We start from the raw sequence: 14,219 nt of genomic DNA on the forward strand, positions 1-14,219 counted from the left end.
ATTCGGAATCTCCATGAATGAGCAGACAGTTTTTCCTTGCATTTGAATAACCCGATTTGAATGGCGGGGAACGGGCGTCGTGACACAACTAGACATCATGTTCGCGTGCTACTTTCTAGCTTCGGTGGTATAGACGTTCGCTTGGTGTACTTTGATGCAGGCAGCATTCCCACTCAGTAACTGTGAATGTGAATAAAAATGGTTGTCTGTCTGGATCAGTGGTTCTTAACCTGGGTTTGATCAAACCCTAGGGGTTCGGTGAATCAGTTTCAGGGGTTCGACAGAGACTCTGCCATGGAGGTTCAGACGCACCTAACTCAACATGTCAATTCGTTATGATAAGCCCGCTTGGCCATCACTGGCTGATTCATTTTATGCACAATTTTAAAAAATATATACTTCATGCTAATTGTGTTTACTTTTTTCCATTTTTAATAAATGTGTTTTTTATGTCTTGAATTTGTAAAACGTCATATTTTTATTTTTCACTAATGAAGTTTCAGTGAACGTGCAGATGAACTGGTTGGGTTCGGTACCTCTAACAAGATTAAGAACCACTGGTCTAGATGTATGTGTCTTGCTTTTTGCTCAGTTTCAACTGGGATAGGCTCCAACTACAGGTGACCCTAATTAGGATAAGCGTAATAGAAAATACACACTTGGATGGATGAAGATTACCCGGTAAATGTTGCCCCCCCCCCCCCCAATATGCTGATCAACACAACGTTTCTGTTTTCAATCAGAAGTATGATTCTCACAACATAGTGCAGATGAGCCATGTTGGAGGAGATGAGATATCTGTGATTACAAAATCAGGAAGTGCCTCAAGTATGCGAAGTGAATCTTTCATTGAAGCACAATCTGGAGAACCAAACCATGTTGAATACACAGAGTTGAATTTAGCCTGCCTTGATCTGAAAAGTCAGGAAGAGCTACTACTTCTGCCACACTCAACAGGTAACCACGAGAGCTCACTGACTGACTGTGTTCATTACACTTTTGTACAAATGTAAACTGTATCGCTGTGTTTTGACCAGAACTTGCTCAGGCGACAGAATCAAACCTGACTGAGGAGTTACCATTGTGCTGCTGCCGTATGGAGACTCCTCCCTATAAAGGCAGATTGTCTGAAAAGGTTCAGACCTGTATGGCCATGGAGAGCGCAGATGGAATGGTAAAAACACAGCGTGAGCGAAACCCTTTGGAAACTCGGGGTGACATTTCCACCTTGTCTTAAACTAATTCTCTAACGATTACTTTTGTGTATACTTAAGCACCTTGTATATGAAATAATTCAAATGGATTTATATTCTGCCTTTTATTAAATTGTGACACTCTGCTACTCAGACTGCCAGACTATCATGGGTCAAATTCAGGGGTGTGCTAAGCCACATTCCCTACTGTAATTCAGCTCATTGTGCATTTAAATGAGCAAGAGCCCTATATTTGGTCAGACAATATTTGTTAATGTTGTCGTTTTTTTCCAAAAATGGGATTATATCATTTTTCTTTTGTCATCAAGAAACTGCATTTTGATGAAGGGGTCATGTTCAACAATAATACTTATGACAATGGAAATCCATGTATATGCACACAGGCTGTCCACCATTCACCCAAAAGTGCACTACCTGTATATATCAGTGTATTTACATCATAGGGTGACTGTGTCTCGCACACACACACACACACTTGTCCAGAGTTGGGTCGCCTTAGTCCTCTGACTGAGGCTCGGGTTCTTAGATTTGGATGTGCTGATTGTCATCCCAATGGAATCTACTCTCCAGTGCTCCTTCTTGAGAGGGACTCTTTGTTCAGCTCAATCCTCGATGAGCACAGAAGTCCAATAACAGAGCACCACTTTATTTTTCAAGATCAATATGCTAATAATCAAATGTATTTTAACGTTTAACAGTTTGGATCATGGGTCACATCTTGTTTTCTCTTCTCAGCCGAATCGCTGTCAGAGACGCGCGATGAAGCATGAAATGATGAGACCTTCCAATGTCGTCAGTTTGCTGATTCTGTGTGAGAATCACCGGGCCAGCATGGTTAAACACCAATGCTGCCCTGGCTGCGGACTCTTCTGTAGTGTGGTGAGCGTCGCACGCATGCTGTAGTTGCCTTCCCTCTTAGCGCATGAATATTGAATAGACAGTATTTAACATGGATATTTTGATGTTGATCCTGCTGATTGATTGTTCTTCATTCATTATGCTGGTTTTCCCTTAGGGCACCTTCATGGAGTGCCAGCCCCATGGTAACATTTCCCACCGCTTTCACAAGGACTGTGCCTCCGTTTTAAAGGATCACAGGTTTTGTCCCCACTGTGGAGAGGATGCCAGTGGGGCAAAAGAGATCACAGTGCCCTCACCCCCCCTCCAAAGATCAAACGGAGGACCATCACTTCCATCTCCTCTGCCAAAACCTGCTACACAGATACTCAGGGCGAAAAAGTCTTGCGAGCCACAAAGGAATAGAGAGCCGTACTTCAGCAGGTAAAATGGAATTCCTTTTTAATCATTGAATTGGAAAACAAAATATGAAACCCATTAAGATTTTATTTCCTTTGAATTTGTTCAATTGCTACAGTGGCACTGCAGGCACATGTCCGAACGAATCTCTAGAGAGTATACTGATGGGACTAGATGATGAAAAGTAAGTTCACATTTGAAACGGTTCATCATTTTGGAAACATGCACTGCTTTAGAAAGTAGTTTGCTTTTCAGCATAAATCATTTATAGCGCTTCATGTTTTTGTAGCCTGACACCAACAAAAGTCACATACCCTACTGGACAGCTCTACATTTCTGCAGAAGGAGGAGAGCTCCAGAGGGTCATTCATCTGTTAGGTACCTGAAATATTTATTTTTCCATAGTCTTCCAAGAGGCATCAATGGTTTGCCTTCACAGATTGTTTTAGTGCCTTTATGCATGGCGTCAGCTACCAACTTTGTCTACTGCAGTTGATGGAAAGGATCCCAACATTCTGATAGATTCGCAAAACAAGCGAACACCCCTACATGCTGCTGCTGCGGAAGGGCATGAGGAAATTTGCCACATGCTAATCCAGGTGAGGAGGAGTTTCTGTGCTTTCCTCAGTTTGTTAAATCTGTCAGTGCGCAAATTGATCAAGTTAATTTCATTTTTTTTTCCTTTGGATTACTAATTTGGGCATCTTCAGAACTTCTCGTTTTCCAGTATGTTGAGTATTGTATGAATGTTTTATTGTTAGTTCAGGACACTGGCGATGTCTATCAATCTCACAATTTGATAGTGTTACGATTAAAAAGGTTACAAATTGATTATTGATTGATCTTAAATGAGGCGTCATTTTTATAAACAGTTTTTTTCTATAATGTAATGACTAAAAATAGTAAACAAAAGTAATAAAAGCCAATTAATGGTTCTCATAATTGCAAAGACCGAAGACGAAAACTAAGATACAGAATCATAAATTAACATTCCTGAGCATATTCTGAAGAAGTTACCTTTAATCATTCGAAAAAATAGACCTCCAACCTTACGGGAAGGCAACAAGGAGAGGGAGTGACTCGAGTTGGATGAAGACACTCACGCCATCTTGGAAACAGCAGCCTAGGGCAGGATAGACTTTTCCAGACAATGATCGCCATCATCATTGGCCGAGACGCTCAGAGATTTGGCTTGGAGGAGAAGACAGTAGGTCACTGGAGGGTGACACGGCATTGGATTTTCACCCCCCTTCCCATCTCACTCCCACAGAAAAAAATAAATCCCAGTCCGGACTATAGTAATAAATAAATAATTAAATAAATACTCCTGTCCAGTCCCGGTGAATACAACCCCAGCCTTGCTCCCGTTCAGAATGACTTCCACTCCCCTAACACTCCCATTTTGGAGGCCAGCTACATTAAAAATGGCTGTGCATCCGCTCTTATCTGGACCTACCCTACAGCATGAACAACAAGGCCAAAAAAAAAAGCCACCATTTTAGTCAAGAGCTGAAAAGCCTAAGGAGGAACTTCAAGAAGGCAAGGGAGGAGGAGAGAAGAACGGTAGCAGGACCGTACAATAACCTCTACAAGAAACCCATGACTCTGAGGATAGTGGAATAGCACTGGAGGAAGAAATGCCGGCCAGGAAGGGATTTGCCTTCATGGCGAATCCCTTTGACCTTACAGGACACACGCTTGGGACAAAGTGGTTTGGCCAGCTTGCTTGCTCCAAAGGTGAGGCCGACTGCCGACTCAGCGACACCTACATGCACCAATTCTAGAGTTCAATAGGAAGAGCGCAGCTAAAAGAACATCCACTAAGTGATCAAACTCAGCCACAGGACCAAGTGGAATCATTTATGTCAGTGGTCCCCAAATTTTTTCCTGTTTTAAAGCATTGGCTTCTTAGAACAAAGATTTTTTTTTTTTTTACTTCAAACATTTTTATTCAACAGCTCAACAAATCTAGAACAATACAAAATACTTCTGTGAACTACGTACTAAAAATGGACGCCTCGAGAATAACGAATACGCCTTAAAATGTAAATATAATTTTTTGAAGTTATGATCCTATATCCAGTGTTGACATCAGTACTCCATGCCAATGTGCATGATTAAAAGATGACATGGTTGATGCGCTTTCATCCAGTCGCTGCCGGCTAGTTATTAGCAGCTAAACTGCGAATGTTTATGTGGGCAGACTGTGCCAGATCTGCTCACATTTTCATGGTTTCCCCTTCATCACTTGGCTACTACTTGTTCGAATGATCCAACAGGTTTGTTGAATTGCATTGTTTTTGATGCCAAAACTTGCACAATGGCTCCCTCCACTTCGCTCTGGACATGCCGCCACGCAACCGCTGTGAGGGAACCTCTCTTGTCAAAATAGCTTCATCTCCAGATGATTATGCCAAGTCTTGTTTGCCCATCAGGAGGATATCTTTCTGTTGGCTTCTTTGGTTGTGTCCATTCCATAGGGCGGCTCAATCCACCCAGGATCGAGGCTAGAGGCGTTTGCACTGGCATGCTCAAGACTAGACTGTGCTTGTGCCACACATGTGCCATCTTTATGCGGCTTATCCAGTCACATGTTCAATAAATATGACGGCTCACCATACAATTAAAAAAAGAAAAAAAGGTTTTTTTTTCAAGTTACTAAATGTGCCTGAGAATTCACCATATTTTCAAATTCATTACAGCAAAAGTAAGAACTTTTCACTGCTGTAAAGACAAAAATCACAGTGAAAAAAGGAGGTATGTATCCCTTTAAATTGCAAATATGTCTTGCATCTTCAAACGTCTGTTATCCAATGCGCCAACCATCAAACAAGCGTCAATGGTAACAGTGAAATAAGCAGTATGCCATTGGCAGAGATTTGGCAAATTCTTCATGGGCACAGCCCACATATTTTGCTCTTTTGTTCATCCCACAAACGCATGTTCCTTACAAATGTTGGCACCATTAACAAGGTAATGAACAAGCTTTTCAATGACATGAGATGTATTGCGGGGAAGCATTGTTGCAACCAAGAAATAATCTAAAAAACACAAACTTCTGACCTTTTGGGCTATGTTTATGTAGCTTGTCAAATTATGCTGGATACCAAACAACCTTTAGTAGAAGCTTCACAACACAATTGACTTTTTCTTTACTTTCATTCAAACAACTGTTGTCAAAAAAAGACTGACCGAACTTTTTGGATTATTCATTTAACCACAAACGTGGGTCAAATGATTAACCTACAAAACAACCTCAACATTTGTTTTTGTACAACTCCCCTGCAAAATTTAGTTGTTTTGAATAACCCCCCAAAATTGTGTGATACAAAACACATTATTTTGTGTTCATTCGGTCTCCAAACGACATGATTGCATGATGAGTCAAGAATGTACGTTGATTTCGCCTACATATTTCATCCACCTCATCAACCCATACTTGTTAATCATTATGCTGTGGTTTTGAAGTTTCACACCTGTTGTTTGGCTTATGAGCTATGTTTGCGTTTTTAGGCTGGAGCCAACCTGGAGATGTTTGATGAAGAGCAGAGAACACCCCTGATGGCAGCTTGTGAAAATAACCATTTAGATACAGTGAAGTACCTGGTTAGAGCTGGAGCAGCTATTAACCACAAGGTAAGTTCTTACATTGCACACCCGCACGCACATGCAAAAAGCATCCACCTTCACCGAGAGCCAAAGTAGAAATATAGTTGCTGTCTTGACTGACTCTCTTCATTTTTATGTATGTGGCCCTCAAACGAAAAAGTTTGGAGACCCCTTACTTAAACCGTTGTCTTGTGGAGGGCGAAAGGGAGAAGGGACAAATGCAAAACGAGCGAGGGACACACTTTGTGAATGCAAAATCTGTGTTTGATTGTCTATTAAAAAAAAAAAAAACGTTCCCAGATTTTTCAAGTAGCTCGGGTTGGTTTTGTTGCGACCTTTTTCACTGAATTTGTCTCTGATATGATCACATGTCCTTTCACTTTTCCCATTTTGTTTCATCATATTCTCACATCAGGATGTAATGGGTTTCACCTGTCTGCATCTGGCTTCTAAACTGGGACATTATGACATTGTGCAACATCTTCTCTCAAGGACATCCAAGTACATTAACTGTCAGGTAGACGCATTGCACTACATTTCCTGTAATAGCTGCTCCCAGTAACCACTTAAAATGCTTACAATCATTCTTTGCAATAGTAATTAGTCACTAATAGTGAAATATTTTTGTGAGTGTGTGTGTCAGTTTTACCTTCATAGTGTAACTTGTGCTTGAGCAGGATTACGGCGGATGGACACCCATCACCTGGGCAATCGAGCACAAGCACAAGAAGGTGTTCTACCTGTTGCTGGCCAATGGGGCAGACGTTAACATCAGAGACAAGGTAGTTTCAGACACTGTTTAACTTTGCAGTGAGACATCACACTTTTTTCTTTTTTTCCTCCCTTATTTTACATTTTGTTTCCTTGTGGGTTCAGAAATTTTGAGTTTGAGCGACACATTGCCTTCTTTGCGCATTCAAGGTCTAGTTAAGCACAATTACAACCTCACCTGTACAAAATCACACACATCTGACAGTATGCCAAGTGTGTGTTTATTAGTGAAGTGCAGTCGCCAGTCATAATTAAATAACACTGGAGACTGATCCTTTATTATAATACAGTGAAACTCCTCTACAACGAAATCATGTTTGCAGCAAGAAATTTTTCACAACGGGACTCTTCACTATAGCAAATTTTATCTCGGATGTAAACACTCTCTCACACACACACACATACACACACACACACACACAAAGTATATGGGTACTCTTTATTTTTATTCCAATAGTGCATAAATATGAGCATACACTTATTTGACACTTCATTTTTTTTTTTCCCAAGATGGCGCCCGAGTAGGCAGCCTTCGGCAAGTGCTCTTCAAGAGCCTTGCTTTTTTGTTCTTTTTTGTTGTTTTTGTCTTTTGTTTTGTCACATGTTGTTTGTTGTTTCATCGTGTGGACCTGATATGGACTGTTTTCAGCGTTTTTTGGCCACGACATTCGTCAAAGGATAAGTATCTGTGCTTGGTGGTTGCGCCTTCTCGGCAGCACGCCTGTACCAGCACAGATTTTGATTGGGAGGAATGTCGGCGCCATTGACTGTCGGTGCTGGACAGACCTGGGGCGCTTGTGTTTTTTGCGCCTGTAATGGGCAGCATTTTTCACAACCCCGTTTTGTTCAGTGGATATGTTGGCGCTGTGGGACAGTCGGCATTGGTGCGGCTGGATGGATGGCTGCTGAAGTTGAGGATGAGGAGAGAGGAGCGTTGGCGCAGAGCGCCGATGCGTATTTGGAACCGAGAGTCGCCGCTTGGTAGTGATGGGTCCAGCGACACCGATGCGTTGACGCATGCGCCAGGCTCACAGAGCAAACCACGTGTCGGTGCATGTGCTGCTTCATTACGTCACGTGATTGACACATGAACTGCACAGGCGCAGTTTAGACTGCATCGGCTGCTTGGCACAGTCCAGGCTGCTAATTGACACGTGAACTGCACCGGTGCAGTTTAGACTGCATCGGCTGCTTGGCACAGTCCAGGCTGCGCCACTTAGTCCAGGGGGCGTCGACTCAGTGCAGGGGGCGTTGACGCAGCAAAAGCCCGCACAGTGTATCTAAGGAAGTGCGTCTGGCGACACGATGCCGACTGCCGAAACAAGCCAGACCTCACCCTCGCTCGAATAAAAATATATGTTTGGGCAATACGGAAAACACACTGATTATCAGAAAAAATGTGTCCGTCTGACTTCGAGCGTCATGTCGGCTGTCATATAATAGGCTATTATTATATGAGAAGTGCTTTATGAACGTTTGTACTGTACGTCATACTCTAGTTCCGTCTTCCTCAACTGGCGGACCGCGATCCACGACCGGGCCGCCGACCTCATCTGTCCGGACCCTCGGCAAATTGTATAAAATAATAAATTATAAAGTGATTTTTACGTTATACATTTTATATTTTTGGACTATAATCTGCGCATTACCGCGATCGCTTGTTAAAATTATCCGTTGTATTATTTGCGTGCACGAACAGATGTATTGCAGAGGACGCAGCAGCGCGACTGTGTGTGGATAATGTTTGACGAACTGGAGACGAGCAGGCTGAGCAGGGCATGTCGGCGATAACGATGCGCTGATTGGCTCCTCTGAACTTAAGGTGTGCCCATACATAAGCGTCACGCATTCAAAATGGGTGATTGTGTCAGGAAACAGACGCATGCGCGACGCCACAGTGTGCTCACAGCTTCAGCGCAGGAGAGCCGCACACAGACAATTACACAGGACGAATGGCGGGAGGTTTCGATCGTGTGCAGTTTTGCTCCCGTCTACACGGGGATCTTTGCAGCTGTTTAACAGCAGAACACCGCAACATGGTAAATGAACATCACAATGGCGTCCTCAAATAATATTTGCATGCCTCAGACATTGCATTCACCTTTAGTGGAAGAACAGCACTGCACATTCCTGTGCTCCCTTGGGTCAGTATTTAAAATGGTTCTGAACTCCTCTTCTGATATATTTTTCAGTGATTTCAGAGGGGATGTGAAAATGGGAATTGTACAAATGAAAATATTTTTGTTTTCATGTTTAGTATTTATTTTGGTAAAATGAGTATTTTGTTTTGCTTTTGTTAAATTAAGGGAAAAAAGACAACTACTGTTTAACAAAGTTAAAGTAAAAATGTCTTATTTCCCTAAAAGGGCTATTTCTATTATTAAGCAGGCACAACTTAACAAAATAAAAGAGTTCCTCTGCCTCAACACAATACCTCTTATTATTTGCTGTGTACTGGCAAAGTGAATAATTGTTATTTTCATGCACCCCATTATTGGTTGGTTGTGAGGAGTGTTGATTTGTATAAGCTTGGCTTGACCATACTAAATTGGCATATAGCCCTGCTCCCCATGACCGCCGTGCATGGGACCGGACCTTGGTCTTAGAAAAAAAAAAAAAAGTGGACCGACAGCATTTCTAGTTGAGGACCACTGCTCCAGTTGATTGAGAGGTCCCGCCTATAAGGGGGAGTTCCAGAAAGTGACTGCGAGTGAGCACACCGCATGTTTGATGACTCTGCCACGTTGCTATTAAAAGTCACATAAAACGTAAACCTTGTCTGCTGACCATCATTACATCGGCTAGGCTAGTTTAGCTGTTGTCGTAGTTCAAAGCTTAATATGTGGCGTGGGTTGGGTCGGCGCCGCGAGTACGTGCTCGCGCTCACAGCAGAGAGCAGCAGACTATCGACTGCTGAGACGAGCTTCACTCGAGTGACGTTACTACAGTACGTGCATATTATGGAGCAGCTTCCGGACAAACACAAATTGTCCGCCGTGTAGAGCCATTTTGATCTCCTTTTGGAGAATAAGGTATTTATTAAAATCTCCTTGTCTCACCAAGTGCCTCTTGGATTTTTGACATGTCTTATTCCATTGTGTGTGTTCTCCACAACAGGGGAAATAGCATGCATTAAACGCAACAGACTGAAATGTAAAACACTAGAGCATCTTATTTTTCTAAATCAAAATTTGTGAAGACAAAGCCCACAAGCATCCTCATTCACATGATTTTCACATTATTGAAACACATTGAATGATACAATATGAATGCATGGATGTGAATGATATTGTCACGGGTCAATGTCATCTTTATTGTCAAATATGCTTTATGTATGACATGCAGCATAGATGAAATTTCTTCCTCTCAATCCTCAGTGCATATATGCATGCAAACATGCTGTGCATTAAACACACACAACTAAGAAAGGATAGCAGCTACACTGTATCAAAAAGACATGTAATCTGAACAGTATAGACAATATAAACAGCATAAACAACAACATAAACAGTGGCGCTTGTGGCTATTGTGGGTAGAGTGAGGTAGTGCACTGTATACACTTCATCATCAAATCAGTTTGTTCAGCCTGTCAAGTGGGTTGGCTGCAGGGATTTTGAAGGTCCAGCAGTTGGCAGTGGTCAGCGACACAGTATCAACACAGTGTGTCATTGTGTCGACACGCCTCATGAGGCCTCATGGACCCATCACTACCGCTTGGAATTGAAATGGATTTCCATGGGGCAGGAGAAGTGAACCAATCTCTTTTTTCGTCAATGGATGCTACAGCTTCTTGTTGACTTTGAAACTTAGCTTGTAGCCGACGTGTGCACATTTTGAGCATGACGTCTCTGATCCACTGGTTAAAGGACACTTTGATTCTCTCCTCTTTCATCTCAAACTGCTTCAAACAACAAAGCGTGTGACGGAAAAGTGGTTAGGACTGCACGACTGTCCGTGTTTTATGTTATGTGTTGTGTTTATTATTGTACTTTATGTTAACTGTTTTGTTAAGCGCTTTGTTACAGCTGCCGCTGTTGTGAAAGCGCTATATAAATCAGCATGTATGTATATAGTCAGTGTAGAAAGAAAAAAGGGAAAGAAATTGCGAAATTTACCATCAGCATTTACTTTCACTTACATCAATTTCTTGCATAATGTCTTTTACTTTGCTTCCTCCATCTTTCATTTTGATCACTTTTACCCTGTCTTCAAATGACAGAGCTCTTCTTTTCTTAACTCCTTGGCATGCAAAGCTCCGTTTTGTAGCCATTTTAGCAATGCAACGTTCGTGCTGTGTCTGAAATTAACAATAACAAATATTTCCTGTACTACTGCGCATGTGTAAATCGGTGTGGTGGTTGCTGTTGCCGTTTCCGAGCTAAGCAGTAGCGGTGGCTGTGGTAGGCTGAGGTTGGATTAGACTTTTGCGGAAGGCTTGTTTTCATTGTCGTGAACCCCATTGTGAGGCAAGGATAGAGAAAAGGATTTCGTATTACGCACCAGGGAGCCTTCTCGTTGGAGCGGGACGCAGAAAAGAGGGAATGGCTTGAATGCATGAAGATTTTTTTCACACAAGGGGGTATTTTCGCACATGTAGGTTTCGTTGCAGAGGAGTTTCACTGTATGGTCCATGGCCAGGAGTGTTGCTATGAGTAAAGCTCTACTGGGCCACAGACATAGTAAAGTTTTTGAGGCCCTAAATGTTTGTTATCTCCACGGCAGAAATGTAACTGATCATTGCTGGTCCATGAAATAACAATCTGACCATGAACCACAGTGTGGTGGACAAAAGGTTGGGGCCCACTGCCCTATGAGAAGCCCTTCCTTCTGCACACACACGCTGTCCCAACCCCAGTGATTTATTCTTACTGAAACTTTCAGATGTTGAAGGTACAGACAGAAGAATTATTATCAACTTTATTGGCCAAGAATGTAAAACACACAAATGTGTCTCCTGTAAAAGTAAAAAGCAGCAGAGACAGAGACATGACATATAGGTATTGAAAGTCTTTCTGTAATATGAGCGTAACATTGTGCAATAGTACCACCCAATGACAGCTGTGCAAAAATGTGGAGAGTCATCGAGCAGAGATAAGTGATCAGTTGTGTGGTTCTTGCAATACTCTGATGGTTGTGCAGATGATGCAGATAATCGTTGCACCATTTGCAGTGAGCAGGAGCAGTTGTCTAGTGCTTTGGAATATACATCAATGACAGTTGTTCAAGTATGTAAAGAGCTGAAGCTCCAAGGATTTGTGCGGTTATACTCTCCCACAGGGGTGTGGAAAATAGGCAAACGTTTGCAAAGTGCCTCTATGGGATCTTATGGTATTTGAGACAGCTGTTTAGGGAGGCGATGGCAAGAAGAAAGAACCTGTTTAAATGTCTGCTGGTTTTCGTGTGCATGGTTCGATAGCGCCTACCTGAGGGGAGGAGCTGGAAGAGGCAGTGGGCAGGGTGATGGGGGTTCCAGGAGAATTTTCCATGCCCTTTGTCTTGGTTCTTGCAATGTGCAGGTCCTCAAAAGTGGCTAGATGGTTACCATGATTTTTTTCTGTAGTCCTAACTGTACATTCCCAGGAACCTGAAGGTGTCAATGTGAGGGGCAGTTTTGGGAATGGATGTTTCCTGAAGTCCGTGATCATCTCTACAGTCTTGACCTTGTTCAGCTTCAGGCTGTGTTGACTGCACGAGAGTGCAAGCTGCTTCACCACCTGTTGTTACGCATAATCGTCACCAACTTTGATGAGGCCGATGACTGTGTGGTGTCGTCTGCCAACTTCAGGAGTTTGACAGCTGGGTGTGTTGAGGTGCAGTTGTTCGTGTAGAGCAGCGGTGCTCATTATGTCGATCGCGATCGACAGGTAGCTCGCGTACTCGTCTCAAGTCAATCGCAAGGGGTGGAGAGGAAAACAAAACTAACAAACATTTGTGCATGTTAGTCATATACTTTTTGTGTCAATGCACACTGAACCCAAATCATCCTATCAGTCTTACTTTCACAAAATGTATTTAAAAAAACAAAATAAAATAAAGCATGTCACATTATCGTACAGTGGCGCGTGAACTGCGTCACCGGAAGTTGTAAGCGCTCAGTTGTCTGCAATGGCAGCTTGCGATCAGAGCTGTTGCGATGTAGCCTTTATTATTATTATTATCAGGCAAAGTGCATTTCGTGTACAATTCACCAATGGCACTCGCAAAGAATGGGAATTATGGAGGGCCGAAAGAAGCATTTTAAAACTGGACGCGTAACAGCCTGCAAAAGTGAGTCGCATGCCTCCGCGCCAGGGTGTTGCTCATCATGACGTGTGTGTATGTGCGTGCGTATGCGCGCGTGTGCGTTCAGCGGCCGATTACGGAAAGTTGGTTGATCAAAAAGTAGATCTTCGGTCAAAAAGGTTTGGGCACCTCTGATGTGAGGGAGAAGAGCAGTGGAGAGAGGAAGGGTACTTGGGGCTCCACTACTTATGGGGATAACGTTCCCTCCCCCAGCCTCACCTTTTGTTTCCTGCCTGTCAGGAAGCTGTGTATCCACTGGCAGATGGCAGGAGACACACTATGCTGGAGAGAATTGGAGGAGAGGAGTTTGTGGATGATAGTATGGAACACAGAGCTGAAGTCCACAAGCAGGATCCTCGCGTAGGTCTCTGGGCCAGGATCTAGTGCAGCCCCATGTGGACTGCGTCATTCACCGACCTGTTTGCCTGCTAGGCAAACCTCAGGTGGTCCAGGAGGGGTCCAGTGATGCTCTTTAGGTGGTCCAGGACGAGGTGTTAGAACTTCATGAACACAGATGTCAGAGCAACAGGCCTGTAGTTGTTTGGTCCTGATGTTGCAGGTTTCTTGGTGACTGGGATGATGGTGGACTGCTTGAAGCAGGATCTTTTCCGACACACTTTGTAGATTTCACTTCAACGATAAAACAATTTATATTCTTTTCTTGGTTATTACTTAAAGATGATGTGATCGATGTGAATGGTGTCCCTTTTATAGGAACAGAACATCTGCCTGCACTGGGCAGCTTTATCGGGGTGTGCTGATGTCACTCAGGCTTTGCTGGATGCACAGTGTGACCGAAATGCTGTCAATATTCACGGGGACCTGCCAGTTCATGTGGCTGCCAGAGAAAACCACCTGGAATGTGTCATGTGAGTATACAGTTAGAGCTTCTTTTGGGTATGCATGACCAAAACTGCAATTGACTTTTAGGTTAAGCAGGAAATAAGTAGGCCTATGTGAGCATCAGTGTTGGGCATGTTACTTTAAATAAGTAGTTAGTTATAGTTTTTCTTCCATCCATCCATCCATTTTCCGATCCGCTTATCCTCACAAGGGTCGCGGGGCGTGCTGTAGCCTATCCAAGCC

General features: G+C 43.0%; 1 protein-coding gene across 4 annotated transcripts in view; it reads left to right on the forward strand.

Moving 5' to 3' along the window:
• LOC147205544 (histone-lysine N-methyltransferase EHMT1-like) overlaps positions 1-14,219 on the forward strand; it is a 44,267-nt gene that overhangs the window by 15,797 nt on the left and 14,251 nt on the right. For all 4 annotated transcript variants that reach the window (XR_015101032.1, XM_086112413.1, XM_086112410.1 and 1 more), the window contains exons 4-14: positions 744-957; positions 1,038-1,174; positions 1,950-2,093; positions 2,230-2,495; positions 2,590-2,655; positions 2,761-2,849; positions 2,964-3,070; positions 5,985-6,107; positions 6,496-6,597; positions 6,758-6,862; positions 13,848-14,002. Coding sequence is in view for 3 of the 4 variants with exons in the window: in XM_086112413.1 (XP_085968539.1) it covers positions 744-957; positions 1,038-1,174; positions 1,950-2,093; positions 2,230-2,495; positions 2,590-2,655; positions 2,761-2,849; positions 2,964-3,070; positions 5,985-6,107; positions 6,496-6,597; positions 6,758-6,862; positions 13,848-14,002 (1,508 nt within the window). In the remaining variant the exon portion in view is untranslated. The remainder of the gene's footprint in view (positions 1-743; positions 958-1,037; positions 1,175-1,949; positions 2,094-2,229; positions 2,496-2,589; positions 2,656-2,760; positions 2,850-2,963; positions 3,071-5,984; positions 6,108-6,495; positions 6,598-6,757; positions 6,863-13,847; positions 14,003-14,219) is intronic.

This window comes from Hippocampus guttulatus, chromosome 5 (genome assembly GCF_054856545.1).
Source record: "Hippocampus guttulatus isolate MCC_2025c chromosome 5, RoL_Hgut_1.0, whole genome shotgun sequence".
Lineage (NCBI taxonomy): Eukaryota > Metazoa > Chordata > Actinopteri > Syngnathiformes > Syngnathidae > Hippocampus > Hippocampus guttulatus.